General features: G+C 32.5%; 1 protein-coding gene across 3 annotated transcripts; it reads left to right on the plus strand.

Annotated features, from left to right (window-relative positions):
• The first annotated feature begins 454 nt into the window (after nucleotides 1-454).
• LOC139523041 (diphosphomevalonate decarboxylase-like) lies at nucleotides 455-17623 on the plus strand. 3 transcript variants are annotated; one of them, XM_071316788.1, is made up of 11 exons: nucleotides 455-574; nucleotides 2435-2505; nucleotides 4098-4165; nucleotides 4835-4881; nucleotides 5451-5588; nucleotides 6275-6329; nucleotides 8381-8525; nucleotides 9022-9189; nucleotides 13136-13258; nucleotides 13658-13813; nucleotides 17311-17623. In XM_071316788.1, the coding sequence occupies exons 1-11, from the start codon at nucleotides 523-525 to the stop codon at nucleotides 17464-17466; spliced, it is 1179 nt and encodes a 392-aa protein (XP_071172889.1). In that variant the 5' UTR covers nucleotides 455-522; the 3' UTR covers nucleotides 17467-17623. The 3 variants fall into 3 exon arrangements, with proteins under 3 accessions (XP_071172889.1, XP_071172891.1, XP_071172890.1); XM_071316790.1 differs by having other exon boundaries at nucleotides 504-613; nucleotides 2435-2519; XM_071316789.1 differs by having other exon boundaries at nucleotides 504-574; nucleotides 2435-2519.
• Nucleotides 17624-17892: the final 269 nt, after the last annotated feature.

Below are 17892 nucleotides of genomic sequence, written 5' to 3' on the forward strand. Positions count from 1 at the left end.
TGTCCCTACTTTGACCTGGAGATCAATCTTCTGATATCTCTCTGGTTTGTCTGTTTCCACCGAGTGGCCCGGTGGTTCTCTCCGAGTACTTCGGCTTCCTCCACCACAATAACAGACTTCCCGGTGTCCTAGCACTCCCTTTGTGTTGAATTGGGTGGGGATTGGTTGTCCTTGTAAAAATAATTGTCGTATAAATATACGTTAGTGACACATCTCCATTAATCCCGTTAGGGAGTGTACATGGATGCCACTGTACCCTCGCAGCTTTCGAGGGGTTCTTCGGATATCGGAGGCATTTACCAGTACATACATACAACGACGGACATTAATTAAATAAAACAGAAACAGCTGCAAGAGAAGACCAATTCGTAAAAAAAGAAAATTTTGTGGTTATCTGCAATTAGTTATCTCGAAAAACCATATGATTGAAAAAAAAAAAAAATATGAAATACAGGCCACGGTCAATAATATTTACTTTCGGAAGCTTTCAGCAGTTTTCCTTCATCTTACACAAGCCAGGAAATGCAGTGTGACACCTGCACAGGACCTGTAAATATTGCTGTTATTAAATATTGTAAGGAACTACAGTATCAATGGCAGTTTTAATGTAAATGTAAAGGGCCAGGTGCTACTATTCAAAAGCAGTAAAGGTCGAATAAGTAGCCATTTACCTTGAAAATTCAGATCCTTTAGGGGTATGTGAGGGGGAGGACAGGGGGGTACCCTTCTCCCTTCTCCCACCCTCTTCTCCTTTCTGCTACCCCTCATCTCCTTATTTTATTTTTTTTAATTTACCGGAAAAAAGATTTTTTCATATTTAATTTTTTTCATATTTAATTTTTTTCTCAAACATTTTCTCCTTTCTCCCAGCCTTCCTCTCCTTTCTCCTACCCCCTTTCTCCTTTCTCCTACCCCTTTCTCCCTGTCTTCCTTACCCCTTTCTCCCTGTCTTCCTTACCCCTGTCCTCCCCCTCGTATGTAGGTCTGTTGCAGCAGGGCCCACAGATGCTTGAGGACAGGAGCGCTATAGTTGAGATTCACGTTGATAGTAAACATGCATATTTATAGTAAAAATATGATATATTAGTATATATATGGTACACATAAGTGATATATGTATCGAAAAATCTGAGATTTATGATAATAAGGGGGAGGTACTATATGGGGCTCATACAGGATCCTATCCTCAAGCACCTGTGAGGCTGTGACAGGGCCTACCTATTTTATTAATTGTTAATTAGTTCATGTCCTTAAACCATGTTAACCATGTAAAACATGCATGAAATATTTGCCACTGGACGTTAAGTAACCACCAATCAATCAATTTAATCATGCAAATGTAAAATACATTAATAATTCAAATTGAAATAAAAACATGATTATTCAGTTATACCTCTTTTTCATTGTTCTTCATGTTCTTTGTTCAATATTACAATTTCATGGTTTCACTGGTCTTTTTCTTGTTTACTACATGTATCATGACTATATGTAATATGTAAACTATATTTAGTATATATGAAAAGATTTAAAGTGTACAATAACTACATGTCTGTCTGTATTGGTAAATGGTTTATCTGACCTTGACTCATTTCATGGATTATGATAATGTGAAGACTTAAGTTTATGTGATATTTGTAGTAAAAATGTATGACTACATGTACCAACAAAATATCAAACACAGTTATAAAAGCAGGTGATACATTTCAGTTTGTGCACACTTGTGTTTCATACATGTATGTATAACTTCATAAACACACTAGACGTGTTATAATTATGTTAACAATATATACAGCTTATGAAAAAATCAGGAATAGAGAATTGCTTTAAAAAAACCAGCATCTTCTTATATTTATATACATGATATATAGATTCCACAACTGCATCAAGTGTGTTACAGTATTTCTCCACTCCAGACAGTTAAATTTTGAGTCTTGTCATGCGTTTTGAATATATGTAAAATTTTACTGTTGAGAGTTGAGAGGTATTGTTATACACATGATATAGTCATGATAGTAGTAAAATCTAATTCTCTAATGATTTGTAGACGATATCTAAAAAAATATCATTCCTTTTCAAAGATTTGTGGAAAATTGTGTTCTTTTCATGTGACATCATTAGACATGGTCGCCTGTTTTTAAAACATTACAATATAGGCAATAGGCAGTGATTTTGCTAGCGCTCGTCACTTTCGTATTTTACGAAAAGGTTTTAGAAATGACGAAAATATTTCATATCAATTTCGTCAAAAAGGTGTTAAAAGTTGTGATGACAAGTAATCCGCCTATCGCCAATCAGATGGGTCACTAATCCCTTAATTATCATTATAAAACCTCATAAATGATCATCATAATAAATGAATAGGAAATGAATTATAATTTAAAAATGACCTATAATTTAAAATGTATAATGAATAATTTTTTTTTCTAAATTTCAGGGGGAAAGAGAAATGAGAAATTGATACTGCCATTGAACTCTTCAGTTAGTGTGACACTTCATCAGAATGAGGTATTGTGAACATGGTGAATATGCAGCTAATGTTTATTTATTTGGCATAGTTATAAGAGGGGTGTAAAGGGGGGTATGTGCACAGAAGAACACAAAATAAAATTGGGAGTCTCATTGGGGGGGGGGGGTTCTGATCCTGGATCCCGCTTATTGTTGTGTCAGATTCCCGTATCCCGCTTACACTATGTACGTAAGGAATTCTCATTTTTTTGTAATTTCCAGTGTCCCGCCAGACTTCATTTCCCGTTTTCACGGCACAATAATTTGACTTTCACGTGTCACGCTTACAAAAAAAATCAGCAATCCCACGTCACACTTAGACCCCAATGAGACCAACAAAATAGCCATTTCACGATGAACGAACAATTGAAAAATGGTTGCAGGTTGATCTTTTTACTGATTTCATGAAACACAGTGAACAACGAACCTTTTTCACAGCTGCACGTGAAATAAAAATGGCAAAAAAGTTGCATGAAAATAACCCTTTAAACCCTCTTATAAGCTTCTGTCCAAATAGACCTGTATCCTTAACTTATTGGTTGAATATATAAACCTAATAAATGAACAAATCTAGCATCTTCCACATCAACAGCTTTCGCTCAGTTAGTTGTATTTTTTCATATCAAACCTGCATGACCGTTTATCAGAATATTTGTCATGAAAATATGGGTCATTTTCTAACATGAATGCAGGCTGTGTTCCTCTTGACAATTTCTTTTTATGTCAAATTATTTTTCAATAATGATTTGGTGGGTTGCCTATATTCATTGATATCATGGGTAATATAGAAAAACAACTTATTTAATATTAAACAAAGTTTTTTTTTATAGGATTTGTATACAGACTGCAGGCAAAACCATGATATCCATATGATATCCCTGAAAATGCTATTTATTTTTAATCCCCAAAAATATTGGTATCGGAAAATGAACCAGAATCATAGTCTTATTACTATGTTGTATCATGATTATAATGCTATTTCCATTTCATAGAAAGTCTTTTCCTGTTTCTATGCACATGATGCATGAATATGAAAATCTAACATTTTAAAAATTAAAAAAATGAATGTCAATGCTTGAAATAAAAAAATTTTTTGCATGTAATACTTATAACACAACACTATCAACTGTTGGTAATTTACATCTGTTGAAAATACTCATATGGTTTTTGGCAGGAAATAAATTATAAAATTGTGAAAGATTTTTTGAAAATAGTATTTTCATGAATAGTAAAAAAAATACTGTGAATTCATTTATATTCGTTGGATACTAATTTTCATCATGTTCATGGTTTTGTGGGTACAGGAGAACCACGAATTTAGATATTCAACGAATTACAAATTTTCTAAAGTAATGTGTGCAGACTTTGCCAAAACCACGAAATTAAATATCCACGAATATGCAAATTTTCCTCAAACCATGAAAATTGGTACCCACGAAAATAAATGAATCCACAGTAATCGACATGTACAAATGTATATTTTACACTTTATTTTCAGTTGAGGACTGAAACAACAATAGCTGCCAGTCCAAACTTTACAAAAGATCAGATCTGACTGTACTCTACATGTATATTTTACACTTTATTTTCAGCTGAGGACTAAAACTACAATAGCTGCCTGTCCAAACTTTACAAAAGATCAGATCTGGCTGAATGGTGTGTAAGTCTTTATAGGAGTTATTTTATAAAGCTTAATTTATTTATTTATCTTCAGAAATTTATAGCAGCATTGCAGAACCTTAGTTAAGTAGTATTAAAAGTAGGCAAAGCTCTGGAAAACTTCAGAAAGACCTCACCCAATAATCTTCTTATCTTCATATCAAAAGTTATATGATCGAAAACATCATGTTAAACAGTCTACATATAGCTTGTTTTTATGTTATATTTTAACGATACTTGTCTACTTTTGGAAACACACACTTTACCATGTTAACTGATATTGTATTTCTGATATATATATCAGATAAACAAATGTGTTCACATCATTATTATTATTCTGTTGGAGATATTTTTGATACCTCACAAAGATTATTAAGCCAAAACCTTTCATACATGGTTGGATTATTGAACATCATGTGTAGTTGACCATACTTTTAAAGTGTCATTTGGATATGACATTTTCAGCATGTAATACCCCCAAAAGGTCTGAGTATGCTGTAATACATGTAATAGGCATATGATAGGCAAAGTCCAATTAATCCAGCAGAATATGTTGTAGACAAATGACAGTTAAGTATGACCAGCTTCACATGATTACAGCAGTGCAGACATTTTACTACTGTGTAGCAATCTTGTATTAAATTTTAAGAATATATATTTTTTATTCTAGAGAAGAGGACATAAACAACAGCAGATTACAAGCAGTCATCAGTGCAGGTAAGACTTTGTATTATTTTTTTTAATGTTTGGCAGAAAAAAGTATGTTTTTATTTGGGATTCCTATTATCATTTTAAGCTCTGACCCAAGCATTTTCTCCTTAACATTTGCTTTATTAGCTGTTATTGCTATGTTTTTTTGCCCTAATGACTGTTAAGCAATTGTTAACTTCAACATGTTCATAAGAGTCCTGGGGAATTTAAGATGTTCATTAAGTATATAATTCTTAATTATTTATGGATAACACTATAGGGAGATAACTCTGTTTTAATCACGTTATATTGTTAAAGAAATATATAGCTTTTCAATTATCACAATCAGTGTTGGTCAAACTGCTGTATATCCAATGAGATTTTTTTCATAAAGTTTGTGGTTCATTTTTTTTTTTTTTTTTTTTAAATTTTTAAATTTTTATTATAGGGGCAAAGTAAATATTTTGACAATTTTTCTGAAAATTAAACAAGTCAAATTATGTTTAGTCAAGGTGTTTGGTACCACCTTAATTTAAAAGTTGGGTAAGTCTTAATAATTTCCTTGCTCAGCAATTTATTGACTTATGTGCTTACAGTAAAAAGAAGAGCTAGAAAGAGGAAAAGTGATGGAGAGACAAATCCCAGATTAAACTGGAAACTGCACATTGTGTCAGAGAATAATTTTCCTACGGCTGCTGGCTTGGCTTCTTCTGCTGCAGGTTATGGGTGCTTAGGTAAGTAGATCTTTATAAATATGCCTCAAAATTGGGGAAAATCTATTTTGAATGAATTTTTGATAAATTGGCCTGTGACTAGAATTTATGTTTTTATGTAGTTTATGTTGATAAAAACTTTGGTCCAGTGTTTCCAAACTGTTTGTGAACAAGATGGATAATTTTATTCCCTAATTCAAATCAATTTTTAGTTTAGCACCCAATTTGAGAAAAAAAATTTCAATGTTGGTCACAAAAATAAGTCATATTAGAATAATGTCTAAACTTTAAAGATTTAAGAATTTCACAGGGTGCTTTTATAATCCATGCTTTTGGCAAACAAGCAAAACTATATATCTGTCAAATTGTCACACTTCATCTGAATAACTGATAGTTATCTTATTGCCTTACAATATTCTCCCTTTGAAAGCATTCTACTACTTGCAAAAGTATTAAAAGCTACAACTTCAATATGTAGTTGTATTTACGGAAACCACTTGTTTTATCTCATCATAGGAGTGGACTGAAACCTAAAAATTATTTTTTTTCACATGTAAAATCAGTTGTTTTGGGAACTCGCATCAATATAGGTAAAAAGAACAAAATCAACTTGATTACACCTACACTTAAGAATTACATATAATATAGTAAACATGGTAAATGGTTCAATGTATTATGACTATATTGTGTGTTTGTTTTCATTTCAGTTTATACATTAGCAAAATTACTCAATGTAAAAGGAGAATTATCAGACATTGCAAGGTAAATTATTCAAATGAGTCCATTGATTTTACATGTAATTCTGTCACGAATCAAAATACATTTTGTTGTTTGTTTGAGATACCCAGTGATTAGAGCAAAACACATTATGTTCCAGTCTTGTTTATTTGATACAGAAGTTTAAATTTACATGCCCCACCTAGGGACATTACGTTTTTCTGTCAGTGTGTTTGTTCATTCATTCATCCTTTACCAAAAACAGTAGATTTTAATGAAGTTGAAGTTCAGTCATCTTGAAATAGAATAAAACATGTTCCCTATGATATGATCTTTCTAATTTTAAATAAGAGTTTTGAACCCATGGTCTACTGAACATAGAAACATAATATATACACCTGGAAAAAAGTATTGCAACACCAAATTAAAATTCAAATTAAAAAAATACTTTTTATTTTTTTATTAAATGATTTTTTGAAATAGAACTAGTTAAACATTATTTAAATATCACCTGAGTTTAATCAATAAATATCAACTCTTTCAGTTCTTATCTGCACATGCAGCGACTACTCGTAAACACTAAAACAGATGTTTTAATCCTCATTGTTTTCAACACTTAAAAAAACCAAGTTTATAAATTTATGTTATTTACACCTTGTAATTGGTCATCCACAACTCATAACTGCAGCAAGATGGCAGATATCCAGCATGAGGGAAGCAGGTATGCCACTGTGATAATTGCACGTATTGTTGGTCATCTCCATTCCACTATAAGTCGTTTTGAGAATAAAATCCAGGCAAGAAACGATGTTAAAGACCTTCCGAGGTCAAGAAGATCCCCTATAACATCTGCTAGGGAAAATTAAGCATAATGAAGGTTGGTAAGAAGGAAACCCATTGCAAAAAATACAATCCTAAAAAGTGAATAATGACCATACAGGAGCCTTTAAGCAAGAACTGTTCAAGATCGGCTCATCGCTACTGGTTATCGTGCGATAATACCATTTCGGGGGCCTTTGCCTACGAACAGACACACAGATGCCCGTATCCAATATTGTGCAGAGCTCGCCAAAGTTGGAAATTAACGTCGTGGAGGAAGATCCATTGTTCCAATGGAATTCGGTTTATCTTCCTTGGCCCTTTCGTAGCCCGAATTTGAACCATATCGAGCATACATGTATATGGGACACTGATGGGCGTAAATTGCACGAAAGGACACCCCAGTTCAAACAGGTCATGAAATAAACAATACCTTGTGTCAAGAATGGTTGCTGCTAGCTTAGCAACAAATGAGTCGACTTATGGCAGGAATCAGAAGACATTAAGATGCGGTTATCCGTTTGAATGGAAGCTGCGCACAAAGTATTAATTATTTGGCGTATATCGACCAACCATGATGTGAACAATCATCTAAAGATTAATTTTGAAATGTCTGACATTGTAAAGTTCGACTACAGTAAAACTTGTAAAATGCATTTTTTTGTACAAAAAACACTTCATTTTGTTATAAAAATTTTGGTTCGATAAAACCTTTTTTTTTCATACATTTTTTGTTCGTTTTAAAGCCAATGTTATCATTAACTACGTTTCGATATTATTTTACAAATATTTTATCATATTCCATCCAAAATAAGAGACTGATTTTTCAATTTTTAAAAAATCAAGGTGTTGCAATACTTTTTTCCATGTGTATAGATAATTTATAACAAATATGACAGATATGAGCAAGTAACAACCATTAATTTATTAGTCGCTGACAAGAAAGACACAAGGTATAGATCTGAGGGCACTCACTGTTACTGAAAGTCAATACCAACTAGTAAAAAAAATCAAGTATCTTTGAGGATGTCTAAAGTATCAATCAGTACACGTCTTACATCCAAATGTATTTTGTGTAAAGATTAGATTAAAAAATGCAGGTTTCAACAGATTAAGGCCATATCAAGGTCCTTACAAGTTCTCCAAACAAACCATAAAAAACACTTTATAAATTTAACTGTTACCCACAAATCCTTGAAAGTCAGTTCCCCACAAATAAGACTTAATCTTTAGTTGATATTTTCAGATTAAATTGATTTGCTTATCATTTGTTGCAGACAAGGTTCAGGCAGTGCATGTAGAAGTATTTATGGAGGATTTGTAACCTGGGATAAAGGAACAAATGAGGATGGTTCTGATTCTAAAGCCAGACAGATAGCACCACATACTCACTGGCCAGAACTTTCTGTGCTTATTTTAGTGGTAAGAATCGATAGTTTCTGATGTTTATAAACAAAAATATAAGTAAATTTACTGAACTTCTGTAAACAAAAAAACATAAAAGGAGATAACAGATATCCACAAAATAAATGTAATAATACTAATATATATTTTTGAACAAAGAAGACTACACATTTTATTCAAATCAGTCCCCTGGTTTATTTGACGATTGTCACACAGGATTGAACCTATATTGAATAGTTGTACTATAAAGGGCAGTTGTTAACAACAAGTTAGTGCAATAAAGAATTTGTTGATGTGCAAAAAAAACAAAAAAACAATATTTACAGATTGTATACTATAAATGTCACTATTTCTAATTTTCTATATTTTTAGAATGAGTGTGAGTATGTTTAAGCCTATTGATTGTTGAAAACCATTGTTCATATATTGTAAATCACTGAGATAAGTTTGCATAATATAAAGCAAAAGTTTTAAGGAGTTGCCTTGATTAACTCCCATGAATTTTTATTTTCAGGTAAGTGACCAGACAAAACATACCAGTAGTACAGCAGGGATGCAGACCACAGTGGAAACCAGTGAGCTACTCAAACAGAGGCTGTCTGGTCTTCAAACCAAGGAAGATCAAATGACAGATGCTATAATGAACAAAGATTTTAAAACATTTGCTGAGATAACAATGAAGGTAAAAATAATTGTCTTCTAATTTGAGAAATAAAGAAATAAATTTAGTTGTGAGTTAGGATAATTGTTGTGACTGATATTTACAAGTTCAGAAGTTTTCTATTACTGTGAAAGTACTATAATTGGTGCGTACCAATTTTCGTGGTTTGAGCAAAAGTTTTATGTTCTTGGGTTTTTAAATTCGTGGATTATAGTTTCAAAAAAAAAAATAGAGTCAAGAATTGAAGCCATTAGAATTAAAGATTACAAATTGTCTTGAGGGAAGGAAATTGCAAAGTAAACATTTAAATGGTTGCACCCGTGTAAATTGTTGTGATGACACTAATTAACCAGAGATCGAGTGATCAACAGATTAAAGACCACCAAAGGTGTTAATTAGGCCATAAACATGTCACAGAAAACAGTTACATAAACAAATGCTATAAATGTACTTTGAATTAATTAATCTTTATCAAAAGCAAGCCCAGCATGATATTATTATTTTCCGTACGAGAATTATGCGGATATAAAATGAACACTTTATCATAACAAATCATCACCGGAATCTGACTTTCATCGATCAAAAATATTTTTTTTATGAGAATTTAAAGATCAAAAGTTGTACAGTTTAGGTTTTTAAAGATTAAATGGGTATAATACTGCCTGTTGTTCATAGTGCATTTGCCCTGAGACTACTATTGAAGTAGTCTCAGATTTGCTGATATTCAATGTATTCTATATCATATAGGTAGTCAAACCTACATGGGTATCTTTCCATTCCATGTCTTGATTTGGACAAACATTGTTATATTTCATTGGACACTTAAATTCGTGGATAAAGTGGTCCACAAAAACCACAAAAATTGGTTCCCCATGAATAAAAGTACTTTTACAGTAAGTAATGTATCTATATTATGGATCATTCTAACATGACGTCCTTCAAACGCTTTGAGTACACACCCGTGGTAAAATATGAATATATTGGTTGGGCTGTTCTGATTGTACTCCCACGTCATATGATTGTTTATGGATGGAGTACACGACGTCATAGAATGATAACGTAATAGTTTAAGCATTTTTCGGGAAAATACACGCTTCTGATACCGAAAATCATCACCAGACAGAGAATGAAACGTAAACAAACAATACTAAAATGTGGTATAAGCCCTTTTTTATATACATAGAAGATATATAAGTAAATTATCATTAAAATTCATCCAAATCTATCTAAATATATTATTGTAAATAGTTTGAGCATGTCACTAAATCTGTTTGCTCCGTTCTTTACCGCCAATCTTAAAGTGGGTTAATTTATGGGAACGGCAAATATTTGCCTCCATCTAGTTCGCTTTGAACCAAAACAATTGCTATATTTGTCTTATCAGAATCGAAATAATTCATGGGGGCTTGAATATATCTAAATTTTACCACGGGTTGTCCCTTTATGCCGATATTTTACCCCTCGCTATCGCTCAGGGTAAAATATTTGTCATAAAGGGCCAACCCGTGGTAAAATAACGATATATTCAAGCCCCCATGAATTATTTCTTAAATAATAAATATGAAGAAAACATGTGATTGTGTTTGTTTGTGTCTCTACAGCCTTTTGGATTGTATCACCCTAAATACTTTTCAAATGTTAGTTTGATTGATAAGCACTAATATGAGCCTAAAAATGTGATCTTATAGCACTAATATGAGCCTAAAAATGAGATCTTATAGCACTAATATGAACCTAAAAATGAGATCTTATAGCACTAATATGAACCTAAAAATGAGATCTTATAGCACTAATATGAACCTAAAAATGAGATCTTATAGCACTAATATGAGCCTAAAAATGAGATCTTATAGCACTAATATGAGCCTAAAAATGAGATATATTAGCACTAATATGAGCCTGAAAATGAGATATATTAGCACTAATTTAAGCCATTAGCCTGATTATGAGTGCTGCTAAAAATGAGATCCATTAGCACTAATATGAGCCTGAAAATAAGTGTTGCTAAAAATAAGATCTATTAGCACTAATTTGAGCCTGAAAATGAGTGCTGCTAAAAATGAGATCCATTAGCACTAATATGAGCAATTAGCCTGATTATGAGTGCTGCTAAAAATGAGATCCATTAGCACTAATATGAGCCTGAAAAAAAGTGTTGCTAAAAATAAGATCTATTAGCACTAATTTGAGCCTGAAAATGAGTGCTGCTAAACATGAGATCTATTAGCACTAATATGAGCCTGAAAATGAGTGCTGCTAAAAATGAGATCTATTAGCACTAATATGAGCCTGAAATGAGTGCTGCTAAAAATGAGATAGATTAGCATTAATATGAGCCAGAAAATGAGTGCTGCTAAATATGAGATCTATTAGCACTCATATGAGCCTGAAAATTAGTGTTGCTAAAAATGAGATCCATTAGCACTAATATGAGCCTGAAAATTAGTGTTGCTAAAAATGAGATCTATTAGCACTAATATGAGCCTGAAAATTAGTGTTGCTAAAAATGAGATCTATTAGCACTAATTTGAGCCTGAAATGAGTGCTGCTAAAAATGAGATAGATTAGCACTAATATGAGCCAGAAAATGAGTGCTGCTAAAAATGAGATCTATTAGCACTCATATGAGCCTGAAAATTAGTGTTGCTAAAAATGAGATCCATTAGCACTAATATGAGCCTGAAAATGAGTACTGCTAAAAATGAGATCTATTAGCACTAATATGAGCCTGAACATGAGTGCTGCTGAAAATGAGATCCATTAGCACTTATATGAGCCTGAAAATGAGTGCTACTAAAAATGAGATCTATTAGCACTAATATGAACCTGAAAATGAATGCTGCTAAAAACGAGATAGATTTGCACTAATATGAGCCTGAAAATTAGTGCTGCTAAAAATGAGATGGATTAGCACTAATATGAGCCTGAAAATTAGTGCTGCTAAAAATGAGATGGATTAGCACTAATATGAGCCTGAAAATTAGTGTTGCTAAAAATGAGATCCATTAGCACTAATATGAGCCTGAAAATGAGTACTGCTAAAAATGAGATCTATTAGCACTAATATGAGCCTGAACATGAGTGCTGCTGAAAATGAGATCCATTAGCACTTATATGAGCCTGAAAATGAGTGCTACTAAAAATGAGATCTATAAGCACTAATATGAGCCTGAAAATGAATGCTGCTAAAAACGAGATAGATTAGCACTAATATGAGCCTGAAAATTAGTGTTGCTAAAAATGAGATCCATTAGCACTAATATGAGCCTGAACATGAGTGCTGCTAAAAATGAGATCTATTAGCACTAATATGAGCCTGAACATGAGTGCTGCTGAAAATGAGATCCATTAGCACTTATATGAGCCTGAAAATGAGTGCTACTAAAAATGAGATCTATTAGCACTAATATGAGCCTGAAAATGAATGCTGCTAAAAACGAGATAGATTAGCACTAATATGAGCCTGAAAATTAGTGCTGCTAAAAATGAGATGGATTAGCACTAATATGAGCCTGAAAATGAGTGCTGCTGAAAATGAGATGGATTAGCACTAATATGAGCCTGAAAATGAGTGCTGCTAAAAATGAGATCCATTAGCACTAATATGAGCCTGAAAATGAGTGCTGCTAAAAATGAGATCTATTAGCACTACTATGAGCCTGAAAATTAGTGCTTCTAAAAATGAGATAGATTAGCACTAATTTGAACCTGAAAATGAGTACTGCTAAAATGTTTAGTATTTAGTAACTTATCCTTACAATCTACTGAAAACCTAGGCATCCAATTGCTTTGTGAAATGGCATTGTTCTTTAAGGAGAATAATAAGTTATTTGCACACAGCCTCCAATCTCCCAGATTCTGTGACTTTGTAATTTAGAGGTTGGTGGGATGGGAGAAAACAATGCCATACTATGTTTCTATTTACATACTCTCTAAATCAATTTATTTTCTGTTTTTATGTTTTCAGGAGAGTAACCAGCTCCATGCAGTGTGTTTAGATACCTATCCTCCCATTTCGTACATGACAGACACATCACATCAGATTATAAGATTAGTTCACCAGTATAATAGTATCAATGAGGATGTTAAGGTTGGTTTTACAATTATAGTATTTTGGGTTTATGGAAATAGCTATAAATACACCAAACATTTTCACTTGAATGTCTTATTAAAAAGATTAATTTTATTTTCCTATTTAAGCATATTGCATTTAGAACTAGAGCAGAAATGGACAGTTTGGTGAATAGCTATACATAGTCTTCATTTGACCTGTATGTGTAGACTCAACACTTGTTCAATAAATATCATAATAAACAATTATTTTTCAGACTGGAACTTATTTAAATATATAAATGTCTAAAAGACAGATAAACCAGATCGTGTTGTGATTGTAATGAAGGTTAGCTTGTTTAGTGTTCGTTATGTTTTAAGATGTAGTAGGATTCCTATCAGATAATCTTAGTTTATTTATAATAGCCATATTTTGTAGGTATCATACACATTTGATGCTGGCCCTAATGCCTGTTTGTTTATGTTAGATTCTGAAATACCAAGATTTTATTCACTGGTGAAACACTTTTTCCTGCCTGAGAATGGACACAGCACAGTACAGGGTTTACCTATCACAGAACAAACTTTACACACGGTAAGCAGATTTTTGATCAGTCATACACTACTGAGAAATCAATTAGTGTACTGATATTTCACTAACTTACCTGCATATTTTGTATGGATTGCAACTATTTATACATGAAGCAGTGGATGTAAATACAAAAAAGAAGGAAAAAAATTCAAGGGGAAACCAAAAAGCATTCGTTGAAGAAAAACAGGCTATACATTGGACAAAATTGTTGAAAATGAACCATTGTCTCAAAATTACTACACAGAAAATTTAGTACTATTTCATTCTAATGTATGTGGGAGGCTAGGAAGGGACTTTCAATATATCCCTGCAACCAAGAACCATTTTTTGGGGTTCTCCATTACAAATCATATTATGATATACAAAATAACATTTCAAAGTTTTATATGAATTATATATTAATACAATTGTACACATAATTTTAAGAATTGTTTTTTGGTGGAAGAAGACGTCAAGTCTTCTGAAGACCTATGGGACCGACTTTAACTCATTGAGCCTCCGTATGCCGCATTCGTTTCTGTGTATTACAATTTCAGATCATTTCATAACAACTTAAGATTCCTGACACCGATTTTTACACATGATTAAGCATCTGAATCATTTAATTTGTAAATTAGGATTGAAAAACAATCACTATCGTAAATATGACCTTTTTATTTATGTAAGTTAATAGATTTCATTTCATCCACATGAAATCCATGAACATTATTTGTTTACTTGTAACCGGATGTTTTTACTGTAGATATTTGTAGTACGCATGCGTGAATTTGGTATCGGGACAACTCGCCCTGTTTACAAGTTCGCCCTTGAAGTTACGAATTTGCAATCTTGCAGACAAGAAGATTTTGTTTTTAATAAATGAAAAGGATCTATTTCTTATTAAATTGGTGTCTTTATTCATTGTTTTCCTTGTCATGTGAATTAGATGCCTTTTTACTTCAAATGGTTTGAATCTATTTATAAAATTATACAAGACTCAGTTGACAAGAGCAGTACATTACTGTTGGGAGAATTTGATTAAACTCTAAATGCTCATAGAATAAGAAATATAATTGAAACTGAATGTACCTCCTTCTGAATAATTTATTGCAATATAAATATAAATCCCTTTTGACAAGAGAAATCTGACTTTTGTCAGAAATATTTTTTTCACATGTGCAAAGGTGATCATGTGTGGTGGCCATATTGGTTTGTTAACTATATGTGAAGAAGCCTCTAGAGCCATGACCTAGACATAAATAGTCTCTGAAAGCGTAAACTTTATGCAATACTATTTTATCAATCATGATTATTTTCATAAATATAAATTTGATTATTTAAAGAAATAAAATTATAACAATTACGATTTTAGATTAGAGATTCTACTCAGACATGCTTTGATCTATTTATAGCCAAATTAGTTTACCTGTGTGAAAATGTAAATAATTTGTTTACTAAACAAGTAAAGACAAACTATGGATGGAAGATAATAATTTACATAAATATTGCAGGACATTTGATTGATTTTAATAAATATAGGATTTAAAAACTGCAAGTGGAAACAAATTTAATCATTAGCTACATAATCAGCTGATAATTTTTCTCGCAAACATCGTGTTGATGTAACTGATGAAAATCACTCCATCAATCCTCCAGCCCTTTCACATATTAAGCAATAGATCTACTTATTATTGTAGAATATTCATTGAATATACATTCATCGTCTAATTGAATATATTGGGTAATCGGATATTTTTAGCTGACATTTTGGGTATCCGATTGTCTGGAGTCTACTGTACTACCATAAACATAATAAAGATAGTAAATTGTATTTTTTTTCACTAATTTATTGACATAATACTGGTTGTAACATATTTTATTTTTGTATTCAGGTTGGGACCCCCCCCCCCCCCAATTATGTGTGGTGTCCCTTAAATAAGGGACTGTTCCTAAAACAAGGGGTCATTTTTCTGTTGAAATAAAAGAAAGAACATTTTAAAGATTTTTATTAAACTCAAAAGTGGGAAAATTCTTAAATTTGGAACATTTTTTCTAAATGAGGGGTCAAATTAATAAAGAAGATATAAGTTTAGAAACAACAGAATATTCTTTTGACATATTTTGACCATTTAGTACTTAATAGATACTTAGTTCTTGGAGGAAAGTTTCATCAAATAATATGAATAAAAATGTGCTCATTTTTTAAGATGGGTTGTAATGTTCTTCCAATAAGGTTACCCCTCATTTGGAGTGTTGTTCCCAACCTGTTAAAGGTCCATCTTTGTGTGCATAATTCAAAATTGGAAATTTCAACAAGCATCTAATATTCTTACGCAAGAAAATAAACCCTGATCTGCTAGCTTCATCTCTTCTACCGATTTAATAACTAGAATCATGCAAACAGACTTAAGAAAAAGGCATGTAAGTTCATCATACAAATATGACACTTTTTCTAGACAATCCAGATTGTGCAAAATACTTCGCTTAAAATTGTAACCTTAAGATTGTTGTTGTGCACTAAAAACCCCTTAGGGAATTTCAAAAGTTGGCCGGTATGTAACAATCCTTACTATTTTTATACTCCATTGATGGGCATTATGTTTTCTGGTCTGTCCGTTCGTCCTGCTTCTGGTTATAAAGTTTATGGTCGAGGTACTTTTTGATGAAGTTGAAATCCAATCAACTTGAAACTTAGTGCACATGCGTTCCTTATGATATGATCTTCTTGATTTTACTGCTAATTTAAAGATTTTACCTAATTTTCACAGTCCACTGAACATAGAAAATGATTGTACGGATGGGAAATCCATGTACTTATGACCTTTTCTTGTTTGAAGAAAAAAAAATACATCATAACGATAATGGAACAAAGCAGCCTGGGTTAGTGGGGCTGCTTTTGTGGTAATTCATGTTACCTTTTATCCACCTTCTTCCACCTCAGAGCTATCAGCTCTTTGATTATTATGCCCCACCTACGATAGTAGAGGGGCATTATGTTTTCTGGTCTGTGCCTCCGTTCGTCCATCTGTTTGTTCGTTCGTGTGTTCGTTCGTCCCACTTCAGGTTAAAGTTTTTGGTCAAGGTAGTTTTTGATGAAGTTGAAGTCCAATTCACTTGAAAAAACTTAGTACACATGTTCCCCATGATATGATCTTTCTAATTTTAATGCCAAATTATAGTTTTGACCCCAATTTCATGGTCAACTGAACATAGAAAATGAAAGTGCAAAGTTCAGGTTAAAGTTTTTGGTCAAGGTAGTTTTTGATGAAGTTAAAGTCACAACTACTTGAAACTTAGTACACATGTGCCCTATGATATGATCGTTCTAATTTTAATTCCAAATTAAAGTTTTGACCGCAATTTCACGGTCCACTGAACATGGAAAATTATAGTGCGAGTGGGGCAACCATGTACTATGGACACATTCTTGTTCCTAATGTTTTCATTAGAGCAATATATGGTGCATTATAATTTTTTGTTATTTAAAACAACAGAATATAATTTAACATTTTATTTTACAGGATGAAATCCAGAAGTTTAAATTAAGTAAACAGAATGGATCTGTAAAATATGTCATCCATACCAAACCTGGTCCTGGGCCACAGGTTATAGAGGACCCACCAGAGAGCCTGGTAGATGATGAGGGCTGGCCTAAACCAATATCTGATAAAACTTGAAATTTCTTGTAGGGCTTGAGAAAAGGGCTGTCAGTAATGTTATTGGAATAAGATTGAGAGATAAGTGGGCCATCATCGAGAAAAGGAAAATTCTGACTTGTATCAATTTATTGTTTGACAAATGATTTAGGAGATAATAAAAAGACTAATAAGTTTGTGTAGTGTTATGTTGTTTTTTGGCATACATTTAAAAACAAAACCAGCACTTTGTTTGACAAAACAGAGCAAATGAGACAAAATTAATTAATAATGAAATGCATCTAGGAAGAAATAGATAATTTATATTGATATGCTCTCTCTTTTCATAGTTCTTGCAATCTATTAAAATCAGATTGTCCACTTTGACCCATTACTGCAGGGGCGGATCCAGCCATTTTAAAAAGGGGGGGTTCCTAACCCAGGACAAAGGGGGTTCCAATTACATGT

The sequence above is a fragment of the Mytilus edulis genome, chromosome 5, assembly GCF_963676685.1.
Source record: "Mytilus edulis chromosome 5, xbMytEdul2.2, whole genome shotgun sequence".
Lineage (NCBI taxonomy): Eukaryota > Metazoa > Mollusca > Bivalvia > Mytilida > Mytilidae > Mytilus > Mytilus edulis.

What these genes read in the sequence shown, in the direction of transcription:
- LOC139523041 (XM_071316788.1), top strand. Translation starts at nt 523, where the DNA reads ATGCAGTGTGACACCTGCACAGGACCTGTAAATATTGCTGTTATTAAA. An exon ending in TATTGCTGTTATTAAATATT is followed by an intron (nt 575 to 2,434) that starts GTAAGGAACTAC and finishes TCTAAATTTCAG; the next exon opens with GGGGAAAGAGAAATGAGAAA. An exon ending in CAGATCTGGCTGAATGGTGT is followed by an intron (nt 4,166 to 4,834) that starts GTAAGTCTTTAT and finishes TTTTTATTCTAG; the next exon opens with AGAAGAGGACATAAACAACA.